The sequence below is a fragment of the Ornithorhynchus anatinus genome, chromosome 2 (assembly GCF_004115215.2).
Source record: "Ornithorhynchus anatinus isolate Pmale09 chromosome 2, mOrnAna1.pri.v4, whole genome shotgun sequence".
NCBI classification, from domain to species: Eukaryota; Metazoa; Chordata; class Mammalia; order Monotremata; family Ornithorhynchidae; genus Ornithorhynchus; species Ornithorhynchus anatinus.
In genome coordinates, this window is record NC_041729.1 from 139,739,491 (window position 1) to 139,766,419 (window position 26,929).

Sequence of the window (26,929 nt, forward strand, 5' to 3'; positions counted from 1 at the left end):
TATTATACAACATAATCCTGCCACATGAGGCTCACAGTCTAAGTAAGAGGAGAGAACAGGTATTCAATCCCCATTTTGCAGATGAGTGAACTGAGACACAGAAAAGTATAGGTCATACAGCAGGGTAGTGGCACAGCTGGCATTAGAACCCAGGGCTTCTGACTTCCAGGCCCAGGCTCTCTGCTTCTTTTTATCCCCTCCCTGCCTCCTGAAGGAGCTTCTTACCTGAGGGAAAGGAGATGTGGAGGATCCAACCTGGGGTACCTGCAGGCAGCACCTCTCCTGAGAAAGGAGCCCCTCGATAGCTGTCTGCCAGCTGACGGATCCCAGCCGTATTTCACGACTCCCGACGGCCCCCACCCCCCCCACCAGCTGACCCGGAGCCTACAGCCAGCCCTGCTCCCTCTTCCCAAGCCCCACACCACCAATGCCAATTGGACATCTCTAAGAGGACACAGAAGCAACGAAAATACTCAAAATTTGGGTGAGAGCATTGATCGAAGTGGGAGCATGGAAGGTGCCCCTCTATCCCCTCAGCTTCCAACTCAGGAAAATAATAATAATAATGATGATGGTATCTGTTAAGTGCTTACTATGTCCCAGGCATTACATTAGGTGCTGGGGTGGACACAAGCAAATCGGGTTGGACATAATACCTGTTCCATGTGGGGCTCAGTCTCAATCACCATTTTACAAATGAGGTAATGAGGCCCAGAAAAGTGAAGTGACTTGGCCAAGATCACATAGTAGACAAGTGGAAGAGCAAGGATTAGAACCCATGAACGTCTGACTCCCAGGTCCATGCTCTAATCACTATGTCATGCTGCTTCTCATCTTTTGTCTTCAGTTGGGATTAAGCTTGGCTGCACTAGATAGGCTAAGCTCCTATGTGTTTTTCAAGCTCTCCAAGGATGGAGGGTGCATAATACGTGGGCCTGGGAGTCAGAGAACCTGGATTCTATTCCCAAATTGACCACTTGTCTGCTGTGTGACTTTAGACAAGTCACTTAACTTCCCCATGCCTCAGTTTCCTTATCTGTAAAATGGAGATTAAGACTGTGAGCCCCATATGGGACAGGGACTGTGTCCAACCCGATTATATTGTATCTACTCTAGCACTCAGTACAGTGTCTGGCACATAGGAAGTGCTTAACAAATACCACGATTATATTATTATCATTTTTACTACTACTAATAATAATAAGGGAAGTAGTGTTGCCTAATGGAAAGAGCTCAGGCCTGGACTTCTTCTCTTGCTGGAGAACGATCTGGCCCCGTGGCATACTGTCATATGCCACTGGAGTGCCCAAGTGAGATCCACACCTGGGCCAGCATGGATAGCAAAGAGAGCATGCAGGTCCTAGGGGGCTCGTCCCAGAGTGGGTTCAGGAGACAGAGCCTTGAGGGCATGCCTGGGGTATACCTGAGGCATGCGTGATGGCTCGGAGATGAGTCGGGCCCAGTTGGATCTGCGTTCCAGGGACAGTCATTCTCACACCAACCCCAGCTCCCTAGCATCATGTTGCTTACAATTACCTGGGAGAGACAGACTGACAAAAATCACTTTCCAATATTGGGAAGAAGAACAGGCTCTAATGGGTCATTGCCCAGCAGCTATGTCAACGTGAAAGAGCTGAACACTTGAAGAAACAAATATTCATACTTTTGTAAGTGCTGAACATGGAAATAAAAATACACACAATCTGAGACTGGCTGTTGAACTGACATGACTAGAGTGCTGGGAATAAATTAGGGTTGATATGCTTAGAGGAGGTGGGGTTTGAGGTGGGGTTTTAGGAGGTGTTTGAAGATGGGGAGAACTGTGGTCTGGACTGTTTGAAGGAGGTAGGGAGGAGCCCTCAGGTTGGAGAAAAGCATGAATATGGGTCAAGAGCAAAATGCAGTTAGAAAGTAAGGTAGGGTGGAGTGAAAGGTGCAAGCTGGGGTTTTTTTATTTAACTGAAAACAGCCCACCTGGAAAAACAGACAAAGGGCATTGAAGCCAACTGTGGAATCTGTGCTTGATGTGAAGGGAGGTGGGGTGCCTTGGGGGGAGTTTCTGGGCTGTTGAGAAGTGCGTGTCCAGTGGAGTTTCAAGAAGATGAACCATGCAGCAGCGTTTAGTTCAGACTGAAGACGATGGTGGCAGGAAGAGCAGAGAGGAGACTGATGCTCACCCAGGCACAAAGCAATTTGTGCTCTGCACAAATTGGCCAAAAATACCATGGGTGATGATGGTTATAAATACTACTGATTGATGGATTGATTGATTCTGTAGTCTAATGATTGTACGACAAGAGCTTGGACTAGGGTGGTAGAGGCTTGAGGAAGAGGAAGGGGCGGATCTGAGGAAATGTTGTGGAGTAAGAATGGACAAGTTTTTAAACTGACTGTGAGAGCAAAAAGACAGTGACAACAAGCATTTAGAAATGTATTTATATCCATCCTCAGTGCTTTTGTAATTATGTTTATTCAGTTGTATCTTCAATTGTTTACACTGACTACTCTACTTGTATATATGTTTATGTTGTCTCCTGTTAGGCTGTAATTAATCAATCGATCAAAGAAAGGTATTATTGTATGCAGGGCACCATACTAAACACTTGGGAGAGTATAAGACAGTAAGTGGATGGGATTCCTACCCTAAGGAGCTTAAAATCTCACAAAGGGAGAAAGAAAGTAAAATAAATTATGGGTAGAGGAAGCAACAGAGTATCACTTATGTCCTGGTTTGGGCATAAGTGCTGTGGGGGTGGGCATGAGTACTTAGTGGGTACAGATTTAAGTGCAAGGATGACGCAGAAGGGAGGAAGAACAGGGTGGAAAGATGAGAGATTAGTCACGGAAAGCTTCCTGGAGGAGATATGACTGAATTAGGGCTTTGAAGGCAAGGAAAGGGTGATCTATTGGAGCTTGTTGTGAGCAAGGAATGTGTCTTAGTATTGTATTGCACTCTCCCAAGCGCTTAGTACAGTGCTCTGCATACAGTAAGCGCTTAATAAAAACAACTGAATGAATGAATGATAAGAAGAGGAAGGGAGTTCCAGGCAGTGGGGAAGGCATTAGCAAGGGGTCAATGGTGACAGAGACAAGATGGAAGTATAGAGAGGAAGTTGGTGTTAGAGGAGTCGAGTGTGCAGGCTGGATTGTAGTGGAAGAGGGCTGAAGGTAAGGGGTGAACTGATTGAGCGCCTGAGAGCCGAGGAGTTTCTGCTTGATGAGGAAATGAGTGTAAGATCCTTATGTAAACTTCAGACTTCCCAAGCATTTAATACAGCATATCGCACTCGATAAATATTATCAGTACTATCAAGAGACGGAGATGACGTCAAGGTTATGGGTTTCTGGGACAAGGAGAGTGGTGATGGTATTGTTGACAGAGATGGGAAAGTTAGGCAGAGAGTGGGTTAAGCAGCATGGCATAGCTGATAGAGCACAGGCCTGGGAGTCAGAAGGTGATGGGTTCTAATCCTGGCTCCGCCACTTGTCTATGTGGCCTTGCGCAAGTCACTTCACTTCTCTGTGCCTCAGTTACCTCATCTGTAAAATAGGGATTAAGACTGTGAGCCTCATGATTAGACTGTGAGCCCGTCATTGGGCAGAGATTGTCTCAGTTGCCGAATTGTACATTTCAAGCGCTTAGTACAGTACTCTGCACATAGTAAGCCCTCAATAAATACTATTGAATGAATGAATGCAGGACAGGACTGTGTCCAACCCAATTTGCTTGTATCCACCCCAGTGCTTAATACTGTGCCTGGTACATAGTAAGCGCATAACAAATACTACAATTATTATTACTGTTATTTAGGAGGGAAGTTGTGAAGGCATGCCCAATGTGAGGTGTCCAAGAGGCAGGAGGAAAATGTGGGGTGGTAGATTTAGTGCATATTGTGGGCAGGGAATGTGTCTGTCATACTCTACCAAGGGCACAATGCACACAGTAAGTGCTTAATGAATACTACTGACTGACTGACAGGTGAGCGGTCCGGAAAGGAAGAGGTAGACTTGAGAATTTTTGGCTTGGAAGATGAAGCTGACATCATGTGAGCTCCCCAAGAGAGCAAGAAGAGGGGAGGACCTGGAACAAACAGTTGGGGGACTAGAGGTGGAAGAGGAGCCAACGACAGACTGAAGGAGAGGTCAGAGAGGAAGAAGAACTGAGTCGGTCCTGGGTCAGTGAAACCAAGGCCTGAAAATGTTTCAAGGAGGAGGGAGTGGCCCACAGTTTCAAAAGGGCAGGCTGAGAGGAAGAGGCAGTTACAGGGAGGACAAAGGAGGCAGTTATGTGGCAGGCCCAGGCAGAACCGTGGTGGTGGGATGGGAGAAGGGCGGGTGGAGCAGGGTGGGTGGAGCAGAGTCTTTTTGGTGAAGGAAGATAGGGGAGGGGAAGGGGAGAGGAATGGTTTGGGAAACCTAGTTGTTCAGGATTCCCAAAGCAACAAAGTTCATCTCCTCCTCCCACTATGGTGTCTGGGGAACCTTGAGTCCATGCCTGGAGAAGACCGATGGGCAGGAGGTGGGCGAGGGGGGCAGGCCCACCCCCCCAGAGCTCTGACTGACCCAGGACCTGGTCCGCTTCTTGAGAGAGCCTGAGTTCAGGTGTCTCCTAGCCAAAGGGATGGCCACGACCAGCACCCTCTCAGAGGGGAAGAGGCTTGGGAGGCTAGGAAGGCCTGAGGCAAGAAATTATTCAAGGAGATTCTTTTTCCTCCTGAGACCAGACTATGCTGTGTACAGAGCCTGGGTGTGAGGAGCAAGTGATAATCCCTCTCAGTCAGCCTGGTGCTTACACCACTTGAACATGAATTGGGGTGTCACCCTCCTTGAGGTGCAGGAACCAACTGCCTGGGGCATCTTCTCAATGCAGATTTACCCAGCGACCCTGCTGCCCACTGGGCTTGACTCAGAGGGTTTGCACCTGTCCCCACCACAACTATACACCTAAAGGCATCTGAATCTTGGGGGCAAGAGGGGGAAGGAATGAAAGAAGACCCCCTCCTCAACCTTGCTATTGCCCAGTTTCAACTACCTTCTCTACGCGGATGATTCCCAAATTGACCTCTCCAACGCTGACTTCTCTCCTCTGCAGTCTAGCATTTCCTCCTGCCCTCAGGACATCGCTAAGGACATCATTCTCCTGCCAACACCTCCAATTTAATGTATTCGAAATGGAATTCCAAAGTTTCCTATCCAAACCCTGTCCTGCTTATTTTTCCCATTACTTTAGACAACATCACCATTTCATAAACCCAAACACTGGCATTATACTCAACCCATCTCCCTCATTCAACTCCCATACTCACAGCATCTCTAGGATCTCCAGAATCTGCCCTTTCCCCTCCATCTGAACTGCTCCTTTGCTGACCCAAGCACTTCTCCTAACCCACCCTGGAGACTGCATCTGCCTCCTCACTGACCACCCTGCTTCCTGTCTCTCCTAACTCCAGGCCATACTTCATTCTGCTGCCCAGATCATTTTTCTAAAAAACGATTCAGTCCACATCTCTCCACTCCTCAAGAACCTCCAGTGATTGTTCAACGACCTCTACATCAAACAGAAAATCCTTACTGTTGGCTTTAAGGCACTCAATCAGCTCACCCCTTTCTATCTTACTTCGTTAATCCCGTACTACAGCCCTGTCCACACACTTCAATCCTTTATTGCAATTTACCCTGCCTCAATCTGATCTCACTGCCAACCTCTCGCCCACGTTTTCCCCCTAGCCTGGAACTCCCTCCCCCTCCACATACACCAGACCACCACTCTCCCCACCTTCAAAGCCTTACTAAAATCGCATCTCTTCCAAAGCGTCTACTCCAATTAAGCAATCTTTTCCCCTAGTCCCTTCCCCTTCTGCATCGCCTATGCACTTGAATCTGTACTCCTTAAGCACTTGGCTAATCACCATACCCTTAGCCCCACAAGACTTAAGTTCAGATCCTTAATTTATTTATTTACATTAACGCCTATCTCCCCCTCTAGACTGTTAGCTCCTTGTGGGCAGGGAACATGTCTTCCAAGTTGCACTGTACTCTGGCAAGCACATAGTACAATGTTCTGCACTCAGTAAGTGCTCAATAAATATTGATTGGTTGCCTCCGAGGCCTCTGGAGACACACAGTGGCAACCCTACTGCCTGCCAGACTTGGCATGTGCCCATGTCCAGTGGCCTTCGCCCACGGCAGAGGGCAGCTTGAGACCAGCTGGGCCTGATCCAACATGCAGTCAGGCACGTGGGCCAGCTGGGGAGCAGACGGCACTTCCTCTGGCAGTCTAACCCCACTGGTCGCCGGGCTGCCCCCGACCCGGCCCAACCCTGGGCCCTAGTTGTTGGCAGGCAGGAGGTGGGCAGGAGAGTGGGCAGTGTCCTTGCTGGTGTCTGATGGCAGCTGATGGCAGAGGGCCCCGGGGAAAGGGGGCGGCCGTCCTGGAGGGGCTCCTCTTAGGTAAGGTGAACGGAAGCCAATGTGCGCGGCAGTTTGGCAACAGTAGGAGGGAGGCTCCTGAAGGAGAGTTGTGTGTGACTCAGCACGGGATCTCCTGAGGAGCCCAGGGCTGGGCAGGCCATGCAGGCCGGGGTGTGGGCTGTCGCCAGAAACTGCCTCGCGGCCACCTAGCAAGAAGACTGGCTCTTTTTGAGAGGCAGGTTAAAACAGCTCAAGCCCGTTGGGGGAGGAGGAGGCTGAAAGCACTGGAGCTGAAGGCAGCATTGTTCTCTTGGAGGAAAAGTGCAGTTTCCCTTTATTGGATTAGTGCCTCAATAGGCCTAGTGAATACAGCACGGGCCAGGGAGCCAGAGGACCTGGATTCTAATCCCAGCTCTGCCACTTGCCTGCTGTGTGACCTTAGGCAAATCACTTCACTGTTCATCTTTGACTCGGCTCTCTCGTTCACCCCACACATCCGATCTGTCACCAAAACCTGCCGGTCTCACCTTTATAATATAGCCAAGATCCGCCCTTTCCTCTCCACCCAAACGGCTATCTTACTGTTACGGGCTCTCGTAATATCCCGGCTAGATTACTGTGTCAGCCTGCTCTCTGATCTCCCTTCCTCCTCTCTCTCCCCACTCCAGTCTATTCTTCACTCCGCTGCCTGGCTCATCTTCCTGCAGAAACGCTCTGGGCATGTCACTCCCCTTCTTAAAAACCTCCAATGGTTGCCTATCAACCTTTGCGCAAAACAAAATCTTCTCACTCTAGGCTTCGAGGCTCTCCATCACCTTGCCCCCTCTTACCTCTCCTCCCTTCTCTCTTTCTACTGCCCACCCAGCACGCTCCGCTCCTCTGCCGCCCACCTCCTAACCATCCCCAGTTCTTGCCTATCCCGCCGCCGACCCCTGGGCCACGCCCTCCCATGGTCCTGGAATGCCCTCCCTCCTCACCTCCGCCAAACTAATTCTCTTCCCCTCTTCAAAACCCTACTTACAGCTCACCTCCTCCAAGAGGCCTTCCCAGACTGAGCTCCCCTTCTCCCTCTACTCCCTCTACCGCCCCCCTTCACCTCTCCGCAGCTAAACCCTCTTTTCCCCCCATTTCCCTCTGCTCCTCCCCCTCTCCCTTCCCATCCCCTCAGCACTGTACTCGCCTGCTCAACTGTATATATTTTCATTACCCTATTTATTCTGTTAATGAGATGTACATCGCCTTGATTCTATTTATTTGCTATTGTTTTAATGAGATGTTCATCCCCTTGATTCTATTTATTGCTATTGTTCTTGTCTATCCGTCTCCCCCAGTTAGACTGTAAGCCCGTCAAAGGGCAGGGACTGTCTCTATCTGTTACCTATTTGTACATTCCAAGCGCTTAGTACAGTGCTCTGCACATAGTAAGCGCTCAATAAATACTATTGAATGAATGAATGAATGTTCCGTCCCTCACTTTCCTCAACTATAAAATGGGGATTTCATACCTGTTCTCCATCCTACCTAGACTGATAGCCCCCCGGGGACAGGAATTGTACCTGGCCTGATTAACTTGTATCTACCTCAGCACTTTAAATAGTGCTTGATACGTAGCTTAACAAATACCAAATAAATAACAAATACCATTAAAAAAGGAGGGGCTGGAAACACAACACGCAATAGTCTATGTACTGCCAATTATTTGGGGAGAAGGATTTTTCAGCTCCTACCTTCGCCTCTTCGGTTCACTCCCTGCTTTCCCTAAGGGTGGAGGCAGAAGAAATGAAAAGAAATAAAACTCAAACCAGTCCACGTGGCTGCGGCCTTGTGATGGGCTCGTGTCTGTGGTCCGGCCCTGCCTGCGGGCTAGCCCGGCTGGCCATGTTGACTGGGTACTGCGGGGCGAGCCCAGCAGTGTCTGGCTCAGTCACAGCGGTGGACAGAGCTCTCGGGTAAAACAAAGTTTGGGAATTACCTGTCATCCCCATCCCTATGGGATTCCAGATTATCCAGAGCAAACACAACAGTTAAGGGAAGCAGCATGGCCTGGTGAAAAGAGTCAGGGCCTAGGAGTCAGAGAACCTGCAGTTTCGCCCCTCTGCTGGCCGATCTGCCTCTCCCTGGGTCTGTTTGCTGAAAACAGAGTGGTCAGACTCCAGGGTCCCTGACAGTGGGTGAGCATGGATGCGGACCCCATTTAGAGAAGCAGCGTGGCTCAGCAGAAAGAGCACGGGCTTGGGAGTCAGAGGTCATGGGTTCTAATCCTGGCTCTGCCACTTCTCTGCAGGGTGACTGTGGGCAAGTCACTTCACTTCTCGGTGCCTCAGTTACCTTATCTGTAAAATGGGGATTAACTGTGAGCCTCACATGGGACAACCTGATTACCCTGTATCTACCCCAGCGCTTAGAACAGTGCTCTGCACATAGTAAGCGCTTAACAAATACCAACATTATTATTATTATTTCAGAGTTCTGGACCGAGTTCTGAGCCGAGAACTCCTTGTGGATGCAATGTAATCCAGTGGTGGAACGCATTTGGCAGTCAGAGGTCCGGGTTCTACCCTTGGCTTTCTCCGGATGAACCGTGGGACTTAGAGTTTCCCCATCTATGCAAAGGGCAGACTTCTCCCTGCCCTGGCTTCTTCCCAAAGCAGCGGTGAGGGGAAACAGGATAACCGCCACACAAGCTCTCTGTACTCTGGGGAAGAATCGCTCTTCCGGCAGCAGAATGCTGCCAGCCAACCCCCATTTCCCTTTCCTCTCAGCTAGCCCCAGCGGAGCCTCCTGCCCTGACCCCACCTCTGGCCATGAAGGCCTGTGGTTTTGCTGTCATATCCTGTCTGTTCCAGGTTGCTTCTGTTCAGGACCCTCGAGTGGTTGGCCATAGGTGTGGGGCCGGCCACTGTCCACCTGCAGGATATCTGAGCTGCCGCCCCTCCCTCGGGCTCACACGCCAGTCTCCCCCCATCCCCCCCGGACCCCCGCCGCCTCAAGTCCCGTCAGGCTGCAGATGGTGATGGCAGCCCAGAGCCCTGGTCCGGCCCTTTACCTCCTGGCCATCTTTCTGCTCTCGGACAGAGTTATGCACCCCCATTGGCTACCTGGCCGGACACAAGGGCAAAGCATCCCTGACACCCACTGGATGGAAAGTCGGATACTGAGGGAGGAGAAAATATCCTGGCAGTCTGTTTCAGCAAAAGAGAAAGCAAATGGAGGTTTCCCCGGGGGGGCCTGGACCCCACATAAAAACTTAGGGGCTGCGCTAATTGGCTGACATAACAGTTCAGCTAAGTGCAACACACACACACACACACACACACACACACCCCTTCGACCCACCACATGCGCGCATGTCCCTGTCCATCCCCCATTTCTGGGCCAGCTTTCCTGGCAAGCATAGAACTTGATAACCTCCTCGTGTGGTTCGACATTTGAATGGGAGTTTTAAGGCCCAGAGTCACCCAGTTTACCAAGAGCCGAGAGGAATTCTGTCTGCTATGCAAACCCATCGGCCCAAACCGGTTCCCTCCAAGACTGCGATCCTCATGGTTTGGGCCAGTGTCAGGGTCCCTGCAGGGGCCCTGGAGTGGGGAGGGGGCAACGGGGTAGAGATGGCAGGTAGGCAGTCCGGATGAACTGCTCAAATGGCCACTCGTCCCTGCCACTATCCCAAACGAGAGGCAAACAAGGCCTTTGCTTGCCCTCACCACCATGAGGCTAGGCCAGGCAGGCACAACATTCAACCTGGATGGGCAGGGGCCTCACAGAACTTATGGCCACATCCTTATAATCTGTTTCTTTTCCTACCCGTAAGAAGCAGTGTGATCTAGTGGAAAGAACGCAGGCTTGGGAGTCAGAGGACCTGGGTTCTAATCCCAGCTCCGTCATTTGTCCACTGAGTGACTTTGGGCAAATCACTACACTTCTCTGTGTGGCTTAGTGACAAGAGCACAGGCTTGGGAGTCAGAGGATGTGGGTTCTAATCCCCACTCCGCCACTTGTCTGCTATGTGACCTTAGTCAAGCCACTTAACTTCTCTGTGCCCCAGGTACTCCATCTGTAAAATGGGGATTGAGACTGTGAGCCCCACATGGGACAATCCGATTACCTTGTGATTAGTGACTCCAGTGATTAGAACAGTACTTAGCACATAGTAAGTAGTTACCAAATACCATTATTATTATTATTATTATTCTCTGGGCCTCGGTTACCTCATCTGGAAAATGGGGATTAAATCTGTGAGCCCTATGTGGTTCAGGGATTGTTTCCAACCTGATTAGCCTGTATCTACTCCAGCGCTTAGTACAGTAGTTGGCACATAGTAAGCACTTAAATACCACAATTATTATTATCACTATCATTATTATTATGGCTGTCTACCCCAACTAGATCAGAAGCTCCTCGAGGGCAGAATCAGGTCTAACCCCCCAACCGAACTCTTCCAAGCACAAAGAATAGCGCTCCAGCTCAATGTAAGAGCTCAATAAATACCATTGATTGATTGACTGACTGCCACGTGGGAGTGGGAGTGCACACAGGCTACAGCGAAGGCTTCTGGCACCAACATGTCTCTGGGCAACCCACAGATGGGCACTCACTACACAGAGGTGAGGCCCAGGGCCACTTCTGGACTGTGAGGCCCGGGGCCACTTCTGGACTCCTCTCCCCTACTTTCGGTGGGTATGGCTGCTCCCCTAGGGCTGAGCCCTGATCTCTGCCCGGGCTGGGCTCAGCTTACTGGCAGCAACGATGTAGATCGTGATACTCTTATTAAAGAAAGCGCTTTCTGACTCTCCTCCTCCAGGCTCCCTGCCATTTCCCTTCTGACTTGCCCCAAATGACCGAAGTCTCCACGCCTCTGGCTCCCCTGCCACTAAATAGACCTCAGCCTTTTCTTTATTGCTGACCACTAAAAGGCTCCTTTTACTCCATAGGCATTCCAAGACCAAAAAGAACCCATCCAAATGGGTGGGCTTTTAATCATTATAACTGTGGTATTTGTTAAACACAATGTGACAAATACTGTACTAAGCACTGGGTAGATACAAGATAATTAGAGAAGCAGCGTGGCTCAGTGGAAAGAGCCAGGGCTTGGGAATCAGAGGTCATGGGTTCAAATCCCGGCTCAGCCACTGTGTGATTTTGGGCAAGTCACTTAACTTCTCTGAGCCTCAGTTACCCCATCTGTAAAATGGGGATTAAGTCTGTGAGCTCCACACGGGACAACCTGATCAACTTGTATCCTCCCCAGTGCTTACAACAGTGCTTTGCACATAGCAAGCAATTAAAAAATGCCATCATTATTATTATAATCAGGTCCCTCGTGGGGCTCACAGTCTAAGTAGGAGGGAGAACCAGTATTGAATCCCCATTTTGCAGATGAGGGAATTGAAGCACAGCGAAGGGAAGTGACTTGCCCAAGGTCGCACAGCAGGTAAGCGGCTGGGCCGGGATTGGAACCCCTGACTCCCAGGCCCGGGCTCTTTCTAGCAGGCCATGCTGGTTCCCATGGCATTGCTAACATTTAGTATGCTGGACCAGCCAATCGTAAGTTCAAAGCCTGGGGGTCACCTTCCAACCTTCGGCATACAGAAAAGGAGTTACAGAACCAAACGGGTATTCACTGATTGCCTAATGAATACCACGCTCTGTCTTTAGACCTTGCGCAAAACGTGAAAAGACAAAATGCTGCCCCTGCCCACAAGGAGTTTATACTCCCAAGCCCTCTGGAGGAGCTCAGCTGAAAATAATCATAATAATGATGGCATTTGTTAAGCACTTTACTATGTGCCAGACACTGTACTAAATGCTGGGGTGGATATAAGCAAATCGAGTTGGACATAGTCCCTGTCCCATGTGAGGCTCACAGTCTCAATCCCCATTTTACAGATGAAATAACTGAGGCACAGAAAAGTGAAATGAATTGCCCAAGATCACAGAGCAGACAAGTGGCAGAGCCGGGATTAGAACCATGACCTGACTCTCAGGCCTGTGCTCTATCCACTAGGCCACTCTTGTGAAAAGACATGTGGGGCTCTGAACTCCAAAAGAGACTCAGATTGGCACCCCACTGTCCCCAGCCTGGCCTGGGAGACTTGGAGCCAGGCCTTGGGGTCCTGGCCAGAGGCCAAGGGGCTCAGATTAACCAGGGTGTGTTAACCACATTCAAATGGAGAGGGCTACTCTGTCTGGGGATTTGGGTGGGCCAAACCACTCAAGAGAAGACAAAGTGCAGTAACCAGAAGTCAATCCCAGAGATTAGGTTTGGGGGGCTCTCAGCCAACACAACGGGTGAGAGACTTTGGGAGCTCTTCGAGTAGGAGTTTTCTGGATTAGAGGGAAATGATGGTTGAAATTGGGGCTTGGGGGTGAAGCGGACTGGAACTCAAAAAGCCTGCATTTGACTCGGGCGGGACGCACATGAAAAAGAAATGCAAATCCGATCTCTGCCTTCCTGGACAGCTGCGGAATGGTGGAATGGCAAGCTAGCTCCACTGAGTCCTGGATCGAGCCATCAATAAATACTTAGGGTCAGTTTAAGTTTTCAGTCATCTACCCCCAGCCAGGGTCCTCTGCCTCTCAGCAGGGATCTGGAGAAACCCGACTGGCTTCTCCCAAAAGGGCAGCTTGACACACTAGAACCACTCCCGGCCTTGTTCTCAGCAGGAGCTAGTTGGTCCACTGTGGGGGCCAGTGTAGTAGTCCCATTTTCAGCAAGGTTATGAGCAGGCTTTCTGTCCACCCTCCCACCCCCGGGTCCCTGGCCCCTAACTAATAATAATAATAATGTTGGTATTTCTTAAGTGCCTACTATGTGCAGAGCACTGTTCTAAGCGCTGGGGTAGGTACAAGGTAATCAGAGTGTCCCACGTGGGGCTCACAGTCTTCATCCCCATTCTACAGACGAGGCAACTGAGGCACAGAGAAGTAAAGTGACTTGCCCACAGTCACACAGCTGACAAGTGGCAGAACCGGGATTCGAACCCATGAACTCTGACTTCCAAGCCCGGGCTCTTTCCACTGAGCCACGACTGCCTGGGCAGGGGGATTCATCCTGCACAAGGAGACTCTCCACCTCCACCCTCTGCCTCCCAGGGCATAAATGAATCATTTCGGTTTGTGCACACCCAAACTGGCATCCTCCCCACCTGGAATCAAAGTGGCCCCGGACCTTGGCATTTTCCAACTCCTCCCTCTCTTTTAACCCCCATTTTCAGCCTGTCGCCAAATCCAGTCAGTTCTTCCCCCAAAACATTTCCAGAATCTGCCTCTTCCTCCTGATCCAGATGCCCACCATGCCGATCCAGACATGTGTCATAACCCGGCTCAACTACTGCATCAGCCTCCTTGCCTAGCTTCCTGCCCCCAGTCCCTCCTTCACTTTGCCTGACCATCTTTCTAAAACATCATTTTGAACGTGTTTTCCCCACTCCTCAAAAGTTTCCAATGATTGCCCACATCTCTCCACATTGAGGAAAAACTCCTATCAGTTTTAAAGCTGTCCATCAGCTCTCTCCCCATCTTCTTCTCCCCACTCTTATCCCCCACACCCCCGCTTGCACATCTCTTTCTTCTCAGCCAACGATCTCACTGTGGTTTGTTCTCCTCTCTTCTGCCACCGATCTCTTGCTCACACCCTCCTTTCTACCTGGAACTCCCTTATCCAGCTATCAGTCAGTCAATCAATCGATCAATCAGTGGCATCTATTGAGTGCTTACTATGTGCAGAGCACTGGACTAGGTGCTTGGGAGAGGACATACAGTAGAATAGGTAGGCCCAATCTCTGCTTTCAAGGGGCTCACCGTCTAGTCAACTCAGACTGCTCTCCTCATCTTTTAGACTGTAAGCCCGTTGTTGGGCAGGGATTGTCTCTATCTGTTGCCGAATTATACACTCCAAGTGCTTAGTACAGTGCTCTGCACAGAGTAAGCGCTCAATAAATATGATTGAACGAATCTTGACGGCCCTTCTGAGATCACATCTCCTGCAGAAGACCCTCCTGACTAATCTCTCACCTTCACTGCCCTCATTCCCTCCAGCTGTCGCCTGGGCACCTCCACATCACCTGAGGACTTGGGAACTCACCCCCAACCCCACAACCCTTACATGGTAGCCAGCTCCTCCCTTCCCCTTCGGAGCTGATGGCGACTTTGATCCGTCTTGCGGTGGCCTCTGACCCCTGAGCGTCATGCTTAGTGGGTGGGGACGATGTAGATCGAGCCGCCTCCCCCGACTGACTGATAGGTACAAGAGTTCCACACGACCACCTTGCCCTCAGGGCAGCCTGCTGGCCTGATATGACTCGATTGTTCTCGGTCCAGGTTAACAATGGCTCCCTTGTTAGGAGCTATGGGCCACTGGCCACTTCTTCCCTCCTCCCTCCTCCGTGCCCCTAACCCCATCCCGCACATTAGCCCTGTGGTTCTACACATCAAGGGAAAGGGTCTAGACATTGCCCTGGGTCTTTCTGGCTGCATCACCCCCCTTCCCCAATCAATCAATCATTGGTATTTACTGAGCACTTACTGAGTGCAGAGCACTGTACTAAGTGCTTGGGAGAGTACAATATAACAGAGTTGGTAGACACATTCCCTGCCTCCCAAGGTACTGCAGACAGAGACAATTACCCCTAGGCACTGAACAGCTGCTTCCTTAGCGAATGACAGAGGACTTCGGAGGGGGGAGGGAATGATCTTCAGGGTCATTCCCTAGGTTCCCCAGCCTAGACCTTGGAAGATAGAAGGCAGGGAGTCAGGGGGGACCAGCAGTGAACTGACGACAGTCAGCCAGAGACTAGGAGAATTAGGAAAGGTGTTCAGCACCAGCGCTCCCCATTCTACTTGGCCTCTGGCCAGCTGCTAGTGCCCAGTGAACCCCCACCACCCCACCCCTTCAAACCTAGTTCAACCAAGCCTTTGTTTCCCACCATCAGGTCTTTCCCCAACTGTCCCCAAGGTGTGGAACAGCCATCTGCCTTTAACTGCCGCATCACCTCCTTTCCCCTTCTTTACCACCCAGCTCCAAGCTACCTCCTCCAGGAAACTCCATGATTGATTTCCCTTCCTCTCCAACCTGCCAGCCCAATCTGGGGGGAACCCGCTCTTCCCCCAAAATGCTCTTGAAAGTGGGGCATCAACTTGAGAAACAGGATGGAAAGAGCCCCAGCCTGGTCTAATCCCAGCTCCGCCACCGGTCTGCTGCCTAACCTTGAGAAAGTCCCTTAGTTTCTCTGTGTCTCAGACAACTCATCTGCAAAATGGGGGTTAAAACTGTGAGCCTGACACGGACCGTGTCCAACCTGATTAGCCTGTAGCTACCCCAGCGCTTGGTACAGTGCCTGCCACATAAATTAATACCATTAATATTTAAAATACCATTAATACCTTTTTTTAAAAAAACAAACTTGTATTCATCTCTTCTACTGGCTAAGGGCTCCTGGAGGGAGAAAACATTGCCATCTCTCTCTCCTTCTTGATATAAGATGATGTGCCCTATGGGCCTCCAGGAAAAACATATTGGGATGAAGAACAGAAAAGTCTTGCACTTACGTTTCCCTATCTCTCTCTCTCTTGTCCTTCTCTCTCTCTTTCCCTTCCTTCACTCAGAATTGCCTACTTCCTAGTAGCAAGAGCACAGCTCAAGAATCAGAGGAGGTGGGTTCCAATCCCGGCTCCCCCACTTGTCTGCTGTGTGACCTTAAGCAAGTCACTTCACTTCTCTGTGCCTGTTACCTCATCTGTAAAATGGAGATTAAGACTGGGAGCCCCATGTGAGACAGGAATTGTGTCCAACCTGATGACCTTGTATCTACCCCAGTGCTCAGAACAGCGATTGGCACATAGTAAGTGCTTCACAAATACTGTAATTATTATTATTACTTTCCAACCAGGAGTTGGAGACAGAAGGCAACTGGGAGCCCCAGCCCTGAGCCCCCACATCGGCCCAATAGGCCCATACCTTCAGAAGCCTTCCAGGATTTCCACAGGTCCTCCACACTGATAAGTTTGTCTTCTCCATGGAAAGTGCTGTGCTTCACTGCCGGATCGTGGTAGTTCAAGTCTTCCCTTAGGAACTGAAACAGAAACACACACTGTTATGACACCCCCAGCACCCTGAGGTCCTCTCCACAACATTTCTCCACTCCTAAAAGGCTAGAGCCGGCTGGGCCAAACTAAAGTTACCCAAAGTAGCCAGGCAGGGTGCCACCGAGAAAGGACACTTTCTGGAGCCTCAACTTGATTGCAAGGACAGATGTAAAAGCTGAAAGTGATAGGCCGAGCCATGGCATTTGAGCCAACGACCCAGGCCCAGGCTGAAGAGAGAAAGATGAGAATCTGACTTTACGATTTCACCCAAATGGATGGCCTCCTGGAGGGAAGGACCGCCTGATCTCCCTCCACAACTCTCTCTCACCCTCCACCTGCTGTTCTAATCATAATAATGATGGCATTTGTTAAGCGCTTACTATGTGCAAAGCACTGTTCTAAGTGCTGAGGGGGATACAAGGTTATCAGGTTGACCCACGTGGGGCTCACAGTCTTAACCCCCATTTTACAGATGAGGTAACTGAGGCACAGAGAAGTTAAGTGACTTGCCCAAAGTCACACAGCTGACAAGCGGCAGAGCCAGGGTTAGAACCCGTGACCTCTGACTCCCAAGCCTGTGCTCTTTCCACTGAGCCACGCCATGGGCCCCTGTGCCAGCTTTGACCCCTCGGGCTCCTCACACATGAAGTTGGTCCGGATGCCCCAAGAGGCTTGCTGTTGGGTTTTTACTTCTTTGTGGGAATCGCATCTGCTCACATAAGTTTTCGACTACCAATTTGATGCGGGTGGCTCCCAAATCTAGATCTCCACAAGTGTGCACTCACCTGCTTGACAATCTTGTACCTACTCCCTGGCTCTGGGACAACCCCACCATTCACTCATTGTAATGCTTACTGTGTGCAGAGCACTGTACTGAGCACTTGGAAAGTACAATTCAGCAATAAAGAGAGACAATCCCTGCTCATACCAGGCTTACAGTCTAGAAGGGGGAAGACAGACATTAAAACAAATAAACAGGCATCAATATAGACACACACACACAATATAAATAAATATATTCACAAATGCTGTGGGGCTGGAGGCGGGAAGAGCAAAGGGAGTGAGCTGAGGTGAAGCAGAAGGGAGGGGGAGCTGAGGAAAGGGGGGCTTAGTTTGGGAAGACCTCTTAGAGGAGGTGAGCCTTCACTGGGGCTTTGAAGAGGGGAAGAGTGATTATTTGGTGAATTTGAGGAGGGAGGGCTTTGCAGGCCCCAGGTAGGATGTGGGCCGGGGTCGATAGCGGGACAGGCAAGATCGAGGCACAGTCAGAAGGTTAGCACCAGAGAAGTGGAGTGTGTGGGCGAGGCTGTAGAAGGAGGGAAGGGAGGTGAGGTAAGAAGGGGCAAGGTGATGGAGAGTTTTGAAGCCAATAGTGAGGAGTTTTTGTTTGATATGGAAGTTGATAGACAATCATTGGAGATTTCTGAGGAGGGGGGTGACATGCTGAATGTTTCTGTAGAAAGATAATCCGGGCAGCAGAGTCAAGTATGGACTGAAATGGGGAGAGGCAGGAGGATGGGAGGTTAGAAAGGAGGCTAATCTAGACAGGACAGGGTGAATGATTGTACTAATGTGGTATAGGTTTGGAAGGAGAGGAAAGGGCGCTGACCTACAACTCCTTCAACTCCATATGTCAGAAACTCATCCTTCTTCAGCTGCCCTGAGAAAAAATTTTTGCCTCCTCCCCAACTTTCCCCCATCACAGTCATCACCGCCACCAACCTCCTCAGCCTAGAGGTTCTCAGTCTTGCCATCTTCTTTCACAACCCTCAGCTTTTCACCCCTCATCTTCAAACCTTCTTTAATCCTGTCAATCCTTCCTTCATTCAGAGGTATTTATTGAGCATTTACTATGTACAGAGCACTGTATTAAGCATTTGGGAGACAGCAACACTCCCAGAATAATAATGATAATTGTGGTGTTTGGTAAGCTCTGACTTTGTGCTAAGCACTGTACTAGATGCTGGGGTAGATTATCAGGTTGGACACAGCCCCGTCTCGTGGCCTACTTAAGATAAGAGAACAGCTATTTCAAATGATTTTTCTTGTGCGCAGAGAACATCTCTGCCAACTCTATTCTACTGATGTCTCCCAAGTGCTTAGTACAGGTGCTCTTCACGCAGTAAGTGCTCATTAAATACTATTGATTGATTGATTCTACTAGATTTCATATATTCAGCGACTCCTTTCTACCCCTACTGCCATGACCCTTGTTCAAGCTCCTGCCTCCTCCCTGCTAGGTTACTGAAACAGCTTCTATGCCACATACAGCTGCTTGTATCATCCAACCTCTTAAAGCTATGTTAAGAACACACCACTCCCCTCCCCGCCAAATTTTAAATGGTTACTCATTTCTCTCCATTTGAAACCCAATCTGCCCAGGTCCCCTTTCCTCTGGCTGACAGAATGCTTCAGAATGTTACATGCAGGCTCAGAAATGTTAAGCGCTTAGTACAGTGCCTGGCACATAGTAAGTGTTTAATACCATAATAATAGTAATAATAATTATTATTATTAAGAAGAAGTTAAGAGAGGCAGCGTAGCCTAGTGGATAGCACACAGGCCTGGGAGTAGGAAGGATCTGATTCTAATACTGGCTCTGCAAGTTGGGCAGGCCTCTTCACTTCTCTGGACCTCTGTTACCTCATCTGTAAAAGAGGATTAAGACTGTTAGCCCCATGTAGGACAGGGACTATGTCCATCTGATTCATCTGTATCTACCCTAGTGCTAAATTCAGTGTCTTGCACATAGTATGAGCTTAAGAATACCATTTAAAAAAAAAGACAATGACTCTGCCCACAACTGGGAATTGACAGAGCTACAGATTCCATTCAACTCTGGTCAGACAGAAATATCCTGGGGGTCTCCTCCAATTCCACCAAAAGTACAGTGTGGCCAAAAATTTGCAGCCAAGGAAATGATGATGGAGTGAGTTGTGACCTTAGGGTCCAGGAGAGGGGCTCGGGCATAACCCGGCAGAGCACAGCTGAAGGGAACCTAAAGGGCCGTGAGAAATCTGAATGAAGGATACGGCACAGAAGGCTCTCACTAGCAGTGATGGGGGCCAATGTTGGGAGAAAAATACACCAACCTGTAGTCCTAAACAAAGCCCAAGATGGTGAAAGCAAGGAGCAGGAAATTGTTGCCCAAACCAGTGCTGGCGTCGGGCACTTCCCAAACTGGCCTTGGACCAGGGCTCCCATAATTGATTGGGTCATTACTTATAGCTTTCCTCAGGGAAAAGGACTGAGAGGTGTAGGTTCCCAGGAGAAGGCACCAAAGGGAGAATCTTCCCTTGGCCACCTGGGTCAGAACCTGTTCTCTGCGGTCACATCCCAATGAGGATGGCCTGCTTTCAGGCCGCGTCCCCGCTGACAGGGTGACCGGTCTGCATTCCACACCACTTAACTGCCAATTTGCAAGGGTCTGACTCTGACAGGTTGAAACGTGAACATATCATGCCACTAACTGGGACTGAGGCAAGTTCAGAAAAAGCCCACAAAATTAGTCTGGTTACCTCTGAGGAACTCCTGTCTAGTTTTCGTCACTATCGTTTAGAACGTTTATTGAGCAGTTGGGTGCCGAGCTGGAGAACGTTCAAAGAAAAGATCCAGTCTCTACACTCAAGACGGGCAGACATAAACTGCCAACATACAATGCGCGAGAGAATGCTCTCTTAAGAGTGAGTAACTAAATAAAGAACCCAATAAACCCAGTTTTAGGCCGGTTTCCAGACTTTATCAAATTGTCTGTCTTAAATTGAATTAGCCTCAAATTAAGGTCTCTCCCTTCTGTCCGGGCGACGTTTAGTGTGAGATGGCTACCCCCAGACAGCACAATCAAATGCCACTGAGAAACTACAAAAGACAATCAAATGTTTCTGGTGAGACACCAACTGTTTCTGATCCGGCAACAGACGGAAGACCCAGGAATCGGGAGCTGAGCATGCCTCTCTTTCTAGAAACTGTCTCCGCTTGGAGGAGAGGCAAGGCTAAGAGCGGCTCCGAAGAGTCGCGGGATTTTGGGGGGAAGAGGAGTATCCCTGGGCCAGGGGATTGCCAGGATAATTCCAGGATCAGAGTCCACAGACAGGAGTGAAATCCCGCTCCCCAGGAGCGTGACAGGCACGAGCCGTAGCTATAGACACACAAACGAGCTCCTCCTCCTCCTCCTCCTTCTTCTCCTCTCTATCAGGGCGATGGGGTCAAATCTGCAATGGCAGCCTCGCCCCATCTCCGACTGATCGTGTCTGAGTGAAGTTCCGCCTTGGGTAGCTGAGAAGCAGCGTTGCGTGGTGGATAGTGCACAGGCGTGGGAGTCAGAAGAATATGGGTTCTAATCCCAGCACCGCCACTTAGTGTTGGTATTTGTTAAGCGCTTACTATGTGCAAAGCACTGTTCTAAGCGCTGGGGTGGATACAGAGTAATTAGGTTGTCCCACATGAGGCTCAGAGTTAATCCCCATTTTACAGATGAGGTAACTGAGGCACAGAGAAGTTAAGTGACATGCCCACAGTCACACAGCTGACAAGCTGCAGAGCCAAGATTCGAACCCATAACCCCTGACTTCCAAGCCTGGGCTCTTTCCACTGAACCACACTGCTTCTCACTTGTCTGCTGTGTGACTTTGGGCAAGTCACTTTACTTTTCTGGGCCTCAGTTACCTCATCTGTAAAATGGGGATTAAGACTGTGAGCCCTATGTGGGACATGTATTGTGTCCAACTTGATTAGTTCGTACCTACCCCAGCATTTAGTACAGTTCCTGGCACATAGTAAGCTCTTAAAAAATACCGTTTTAAAAAAATGCTGGAACTCAGGGAATGTTGTGACTTTTAAGAATGCTACTGGCTAAGCATTATGTGCCAAGCACTATGCTAAGCACTGGGGTAGATACAAGGTAATCATGTGAGCTCACTGTGGGCAGGGACTGTCTTTCTTTATTGCTGTACTGTACTTTCCCGAGCACTTAGTACAGTGCTCTGCACACAGTAAGCGCTCAATAAATACAATTAAATGAATAACGGACAAACTGTTCCACACAGGTGTGGGGTCACTGCCACTAGCGAAGGGAAAAACCTGAAGACTTCTCTGAACGGCAGTGAATCAGAGCTCTCGTTATTGCTAATCGGTTGTTTCTGTGGCTTTATCGTGTTATTTCTCTACTTGTGGGTGTGTTGCCAGCTTCTCCTCTTTTTAGACTGTCAGGCCCTAGGGGTGCTGTCTTGTAGCTTTCCTAATGTTTAGTACAGTGCTCAACAAAAGCAACAGTTACAATTACAATTAGTAATACTAATAATTCTAGAGGCCACAGGATTCTGGATAGCATAGCTAACAGCCAAGAGGATTCTGGGAGGCACGAACAATGCAGCCCCAAACCACTTGACAATTTCCCTGTGGCTGGCTTGGGGCAGACACGGACTAATTTGGGGTAGGTGAGGCCAATCCAGGTGGCTACAATTGTGTCAAGGAATGGGGAGAAACTGTTCTCTGCCAAGCAAAAGAGAACACCGAGGAGACGCTTGCAGGCCTGGTGGCACCTGCTGCTCTCTGGGGTCCTGGACCAAAGACTTTGTGAACCGGGCCATGGGGGAGGGGACCAGGGCTGTGGGGGTGGGGGACTCAGGACAGGACGGGGTGAGGAATGAATGCAGCCATCTAAGGAGAAAGTGAAAGTTGCTTCTTGGGGACATGTAGCCCCAGGATTCTCCTCTAGGGACCAAACACCTCTCCCCACGTTCTTTTTTTAATTATTTTTAATGATATTTGTTAAGGGTTTATTATATGTCATACATTGTTCTAAGTGCTGGGGTAGATACAAATTAATCAGGTTGAACACAGTCCCTGTTCCACATGGAGCTCATGGTCTAAGACTGATTGGAGGGATTGAATCCCCATTTTCCGTTGAGGAAACTGAGGCACAGAGAAGTGAAGTGACTTGCCCAAGGTGACACAGCAGACAAGTGACAAAGTCTGGGATGAGAAGCCAGGTCCTCTTACTCCCAAGCCCGGGCTCTTTCCACTAGACCACACTGCTTCCCTTCCTCTCCCTTACTCACCCCGTGGCTTGCCGCCGGTCAGAGAACAGGTTCCCAAAACACCGGGTCAGTCTGAATGCTGGCCTATCACACAGTCGTCTCCTTTTCCCAGGCCCAGTTTTCAAAGAATGACCCATCTGTGAGTGCGCTCCTGGACAGAGCTGGCAAATACTCCAAGACCTCAGAGAGACTCAGGGCACCCCCCCCCTTTTTTTTTTGGTATTTGTTATGCATTTACCATATGCCAGGCACTGTACTAAACACTGGGACAGATACAAGCTAATCAATCCAGTTGGACAAAGTCCCTGTCCCACACAGAGCTCACGATCTTAATCCCCATTGTACAGATGAGGGAACTGAAGCCCAGAGAAGTGAAGTGATTGGTCCAAGGTCACACAACACACAAATAGTAGAACTGGGATTAGAACCCAGGTCCTCTGACTCCCAGGCCTGGGCTCTTTCCACTAGGCCACGCTGCCTCTCTCGGGGCAGAGAAATACACAGCAGCAGACTTCCCTGGGGTTCAGACCAGAGCCCTCTTCCTGCCCATCACTGGGGGAAACTCTCCCCATCACACAGCGAAGCCCGCAGTCCAGAAGGACAAGGAAGCAGAGACTCTGGTTCTAGTCCACCAACCCCTGTGACTTGTGACCTACAGGGAGAATGTGGCAGCGCCGCCTGGATCTGCCCCAACCGGCTGCCCGAGAGCTGCTGGAGGCTCCCTGAGGGATGCTGGGATCAGCTGTTGCTAGGTATTTTTAGCTGGAGGAGTATGGAAAAGAAAAACGATACCTCTTTTGGCTTCCTTAAACAGAGCACCATCCAAATCCACCTCTGCCTGCTCGCAGAAGGGGGCACTGCGGAGTGGGATTCGCAGATAGGGCTTCACTGGGCCACGGGACTGCAGATTTCGGTTGAAATGACATAATTCCCCACAGTCTGAAGGTTAGAGGACGGCCCAGCTTGCTTGGCCACACCTGCCTGGGCATTTCTCTAGCATCCATTTCCGGAGCAGCCCAGGGCACTTTCCCCGAACACGACTAGGTTCAGCCCCACCGTCGGGGCGGAACAATGAGCACAGTTCAGTGCCAGAGCCCTGTACAATGCCCCTTTTGTCCCTGAGACTCCACCAACTTACGCAGAGGCCTGCTCCAGGACAGAAGCCTTCGGCCCTGGCGCTCTCTCTTCACCGGAACCATGCACGGCCCCCGGCGGGGCTGCAACTAACCCCAGTAGAGAAATGGCCCCCCAGTCATAGCCTAGGAATGCCCCTTAGGGGACTGGGGATCAACGGGGCGGGTCCTGGCCCCAAAGTGGTAAGTTATCGGGGAGAGGAGTCCCGAGGGGAGGGGAAGAGATAGCAGGGGACATCTAGTCACCCGGCTCTTGGTCCACAAGGGCTCGAACATTTCCGTGCGGGTGCTGGCAACCTGGCATTCCCCAAGATTCCCAGAGAAACAAAGTGACCTTGGGAAGCATTTTAATGTACCCACCAGCCTTAGACTGCAGGGGTGGCAGGAGCTCCTGGCTGGGAGCATCAAATAGGAGCAGTGTTGTCTGCTGTGACACCTTGGGCAAGTCACTTAACTTCTCTGTGCCTCAGTTACCTCATCTGTAAAATGGGGATTAAGACTGTGAGCCCACGTGGGAAACCTTGATTACCTTGTATCTACCCCAGCACTTAGAACAGGGCTTGGCACATAGTAAGCATTTAACAAATATTCATTCATGAATGAATGAAAAGTAAGCGCTAAACAAACACGCATGCTATTATTATTGGAAAGACGATGGGTCGGGAGTCAGAGGACATGCGTTCTAATTCCGGCTCTGTAACTTGTCTGCTGTATGACCTTGGGCAAGTCATTCTACTTCTCCATGCCTTAATTCTCCTGGTCTCCCTCTTATTTAGGCTGTGAGCCCCTTGTGGACAGGGACTGTGTCCAACCTAATTTACTTGTATCTAGCCCAGTGCTTAAAACAGTGTTTGATACATAGTATTCACTTAAATATCATTTAAAAAAAAATCTCAACAGCAGCAATAAGCACGGGGACTATTTGGGCGGAACCACAACAATAGGCAGTGTCCAGGTCAGCCTGTCTGTCTGAGGGTCTCAAGACTTAGACCTGGAGTCCTATGTGGGGCAGGGACTGTGACCGACCAGATTATTTTGGCTCTACCACTGAGTTTAACACAGTAGTTGGCAAATAGTAAATGCTGCATAAATACCACGATTATTATTAAGCCAAATGACAAAATGAATCTGCGACCTGGATGAGTTCAAGCTGGTTGGGAATTCCTGCAGTCAAAACCTTTGGCTGCAGACAGAAGATTTGAATGAGGCCACTAATTAGAAGTGCCTTCCCCCGAGAGTCAGGGTCTTCTCATTTTAATTGGGGTCACAGCTGCCACGTTTAAGCTTGACGGAAAACTTCAGTTGGGGCCGAATCGGACGGCTTGCAGGGAGGGGACGCCTGAGGCTGCCGGGCTTGCAATGAATGTCCCCTGTCTGTGCAGCTGGTCCCAGAAACCCAGCCCCCGCTTGAAGCCTGGGAGAGATCGTTCCTCTGCTAGCTAGTTCCAAAAGTCAGGCCACCGTGATTTTGGCCTCGGCACCTGCCTGCATGCCCTGTCTTTGAGAATCAAGGGGTGGAGGTTCTGGGCAGGAAAATGTGCCCAACCCCAGGAAGTCGGCTTGCCAGGGTCTCAATCTGGGGCCCAAATATCCTGAGAAATGGACATACGCATGCATGCAGGCATGCACACACATGCACACACCCAGAGACAACTTCCAAACCTGACCAAGGAAGGAAGGGGCCACGGGAGTGTGGGTCGGGGACCGGACATCTGGCTGGTCACCTCGCCTGTCCTTTGGAAGAGCCGCTTGGAAGGTAGGAAGCTGGAAACCGGCCCTCCTCCTCCTCTCCTCCCCCATACAGAAGGGAACCCAGGCCAAGGACGAGGGACGAGACTGCAGGCACCCCCTTGCCCATCATCCTCCAGCAATAGTGTGTCCTGAGAGATTATTCATTCAATTCATTCAATAGTATTTATTGAGCGCTTACTATGTGCAGAGCACTCTACTAAGCGCTTGGAATGAACAAGTCGGCAACAGATAGAGACAGTCCCTGCTTTTTGACGGGCTTACGGTCTAATCGGGGGAGACGGACAAACAAGAACAATGGCAAAAAATAGAGTTGAGGGGAAGAACATCTCGTAAAAACAATGGCAACTAAATAGAATCGAGGCGATGTACATTTCATTAACAAAATAAATAGGGTAATGAAAATATATACAGTTGAGCGGACGAGTACAGTGCTGAGGGGATGGGAAGGGAGAGGGGAGGAGCAGAGGGAAATGGGGGAAAAAGAGGGTTAAGCTGCGGAGAGGTGAAGGGGGGGTGGTAGAGGGAGTAGAGGGAGAAGAGGAGCTCAGTCTGGGAAGGCCTCTTGGAGGAGGTGAGTTTTAAGTAGGGTTTTGAAGAGGGGAAGAGAATTAGTTTGGCGGAGGTGAGGAGGGAGGGCGTTCCAGGACCGCGGGAGGACATGGCCCAGCGGTCGATTACTGCGTGCACAGCCCTGTACTAAGCACTTGGAGGAGTACAAAGAGTAAGCAGCTGTGCTCCCTGCCCTTAAGAAGCTTACAATCTGCCTGGCACAAAAAAAGTTGACAGATTGAGCGAAGTGGGAAGGAAAAGGGGCTATGTACATGAGTTGGGACTTACAGAGTAGAACAAGCACACTAAGAAACTAAGTGCTGCAGGTGGTTGGGAGCACGCCACAGCATGCAAATTGGACTCCATCTTCTGAAAAGATATGTGACTTTTCCCTGAGGACCCTTTGTAGACTTCAGATCACCTGGCAAAAAGCTGAAGGGAAGGCTTTTCCTTTGGGACCATGTAGCTTGGATTCGAGGCTCTGGGGAATGGGTGTTTTGTCCACATCATGCCCCAAGACCTTCTAGTCTTAGCCTGGTCCACTCCAGAGGCCACAGGAGGCGGGCCCGTTGTCCAAGGAGCTGGCAAAGTTCATTCATTCATTCATTCAATCATATTTACTGAGCTCTTACTATGTGCAGAGCACTGTATTAAGCGTTTGGGAGAGTACAATGTAACAATAAACAGATTCACTGCCTACAGTGAGCTTACAGTGCTGAGGGGAAGAAGTTCTATGGCCTGTATTCCCGTTCCAGGGGGTGGGGCAGGGCTCAACTCACCTCAGCAGACACCCCTCAGCGCTATCTCGTCTATGATCAGACCTCCCTCCCTCCCATCAGGAAATGCCAGCACTGTGGCTCATGGAGATGGGGGCTGCGGGAATCATAAGGGAAAAGGATTTGGGCACCAGGCATCCTGATCAGGGCTCGTGGAACATTGAGGAAGAGAGGGAAGCAATGTGGC

The 26,929-nt window shown here is 50.0% G+C and overlaps 1 protein-coding gene across 6 annotated transcripts in view; it reads right to left on the reverse strand.

Moving 5' to 3' along the window:
- The window catches only part of STIM1 (stromal interaction molecule 1), a 182,033-nt gene that overhangs the window by 43,046 nt on the left and 112,058 nt on the right, over window positions 1-26,929 (reverse strand). For all 6 annotated transcript variants that reach the window (XM_029055854.2, XM_029055873.2, XM_029055860.1 and 3 more), the window contains exon 3: window positions 16,367-16,481. In XM_029055854.2, coding sequence (XP_028911687.1) covers window positions 16,367-16,481 — 115 coding nt within the window. The remainder of the gene's footprint in view (window positions 1-16,366; window positions 16,482-26,929) is intronic.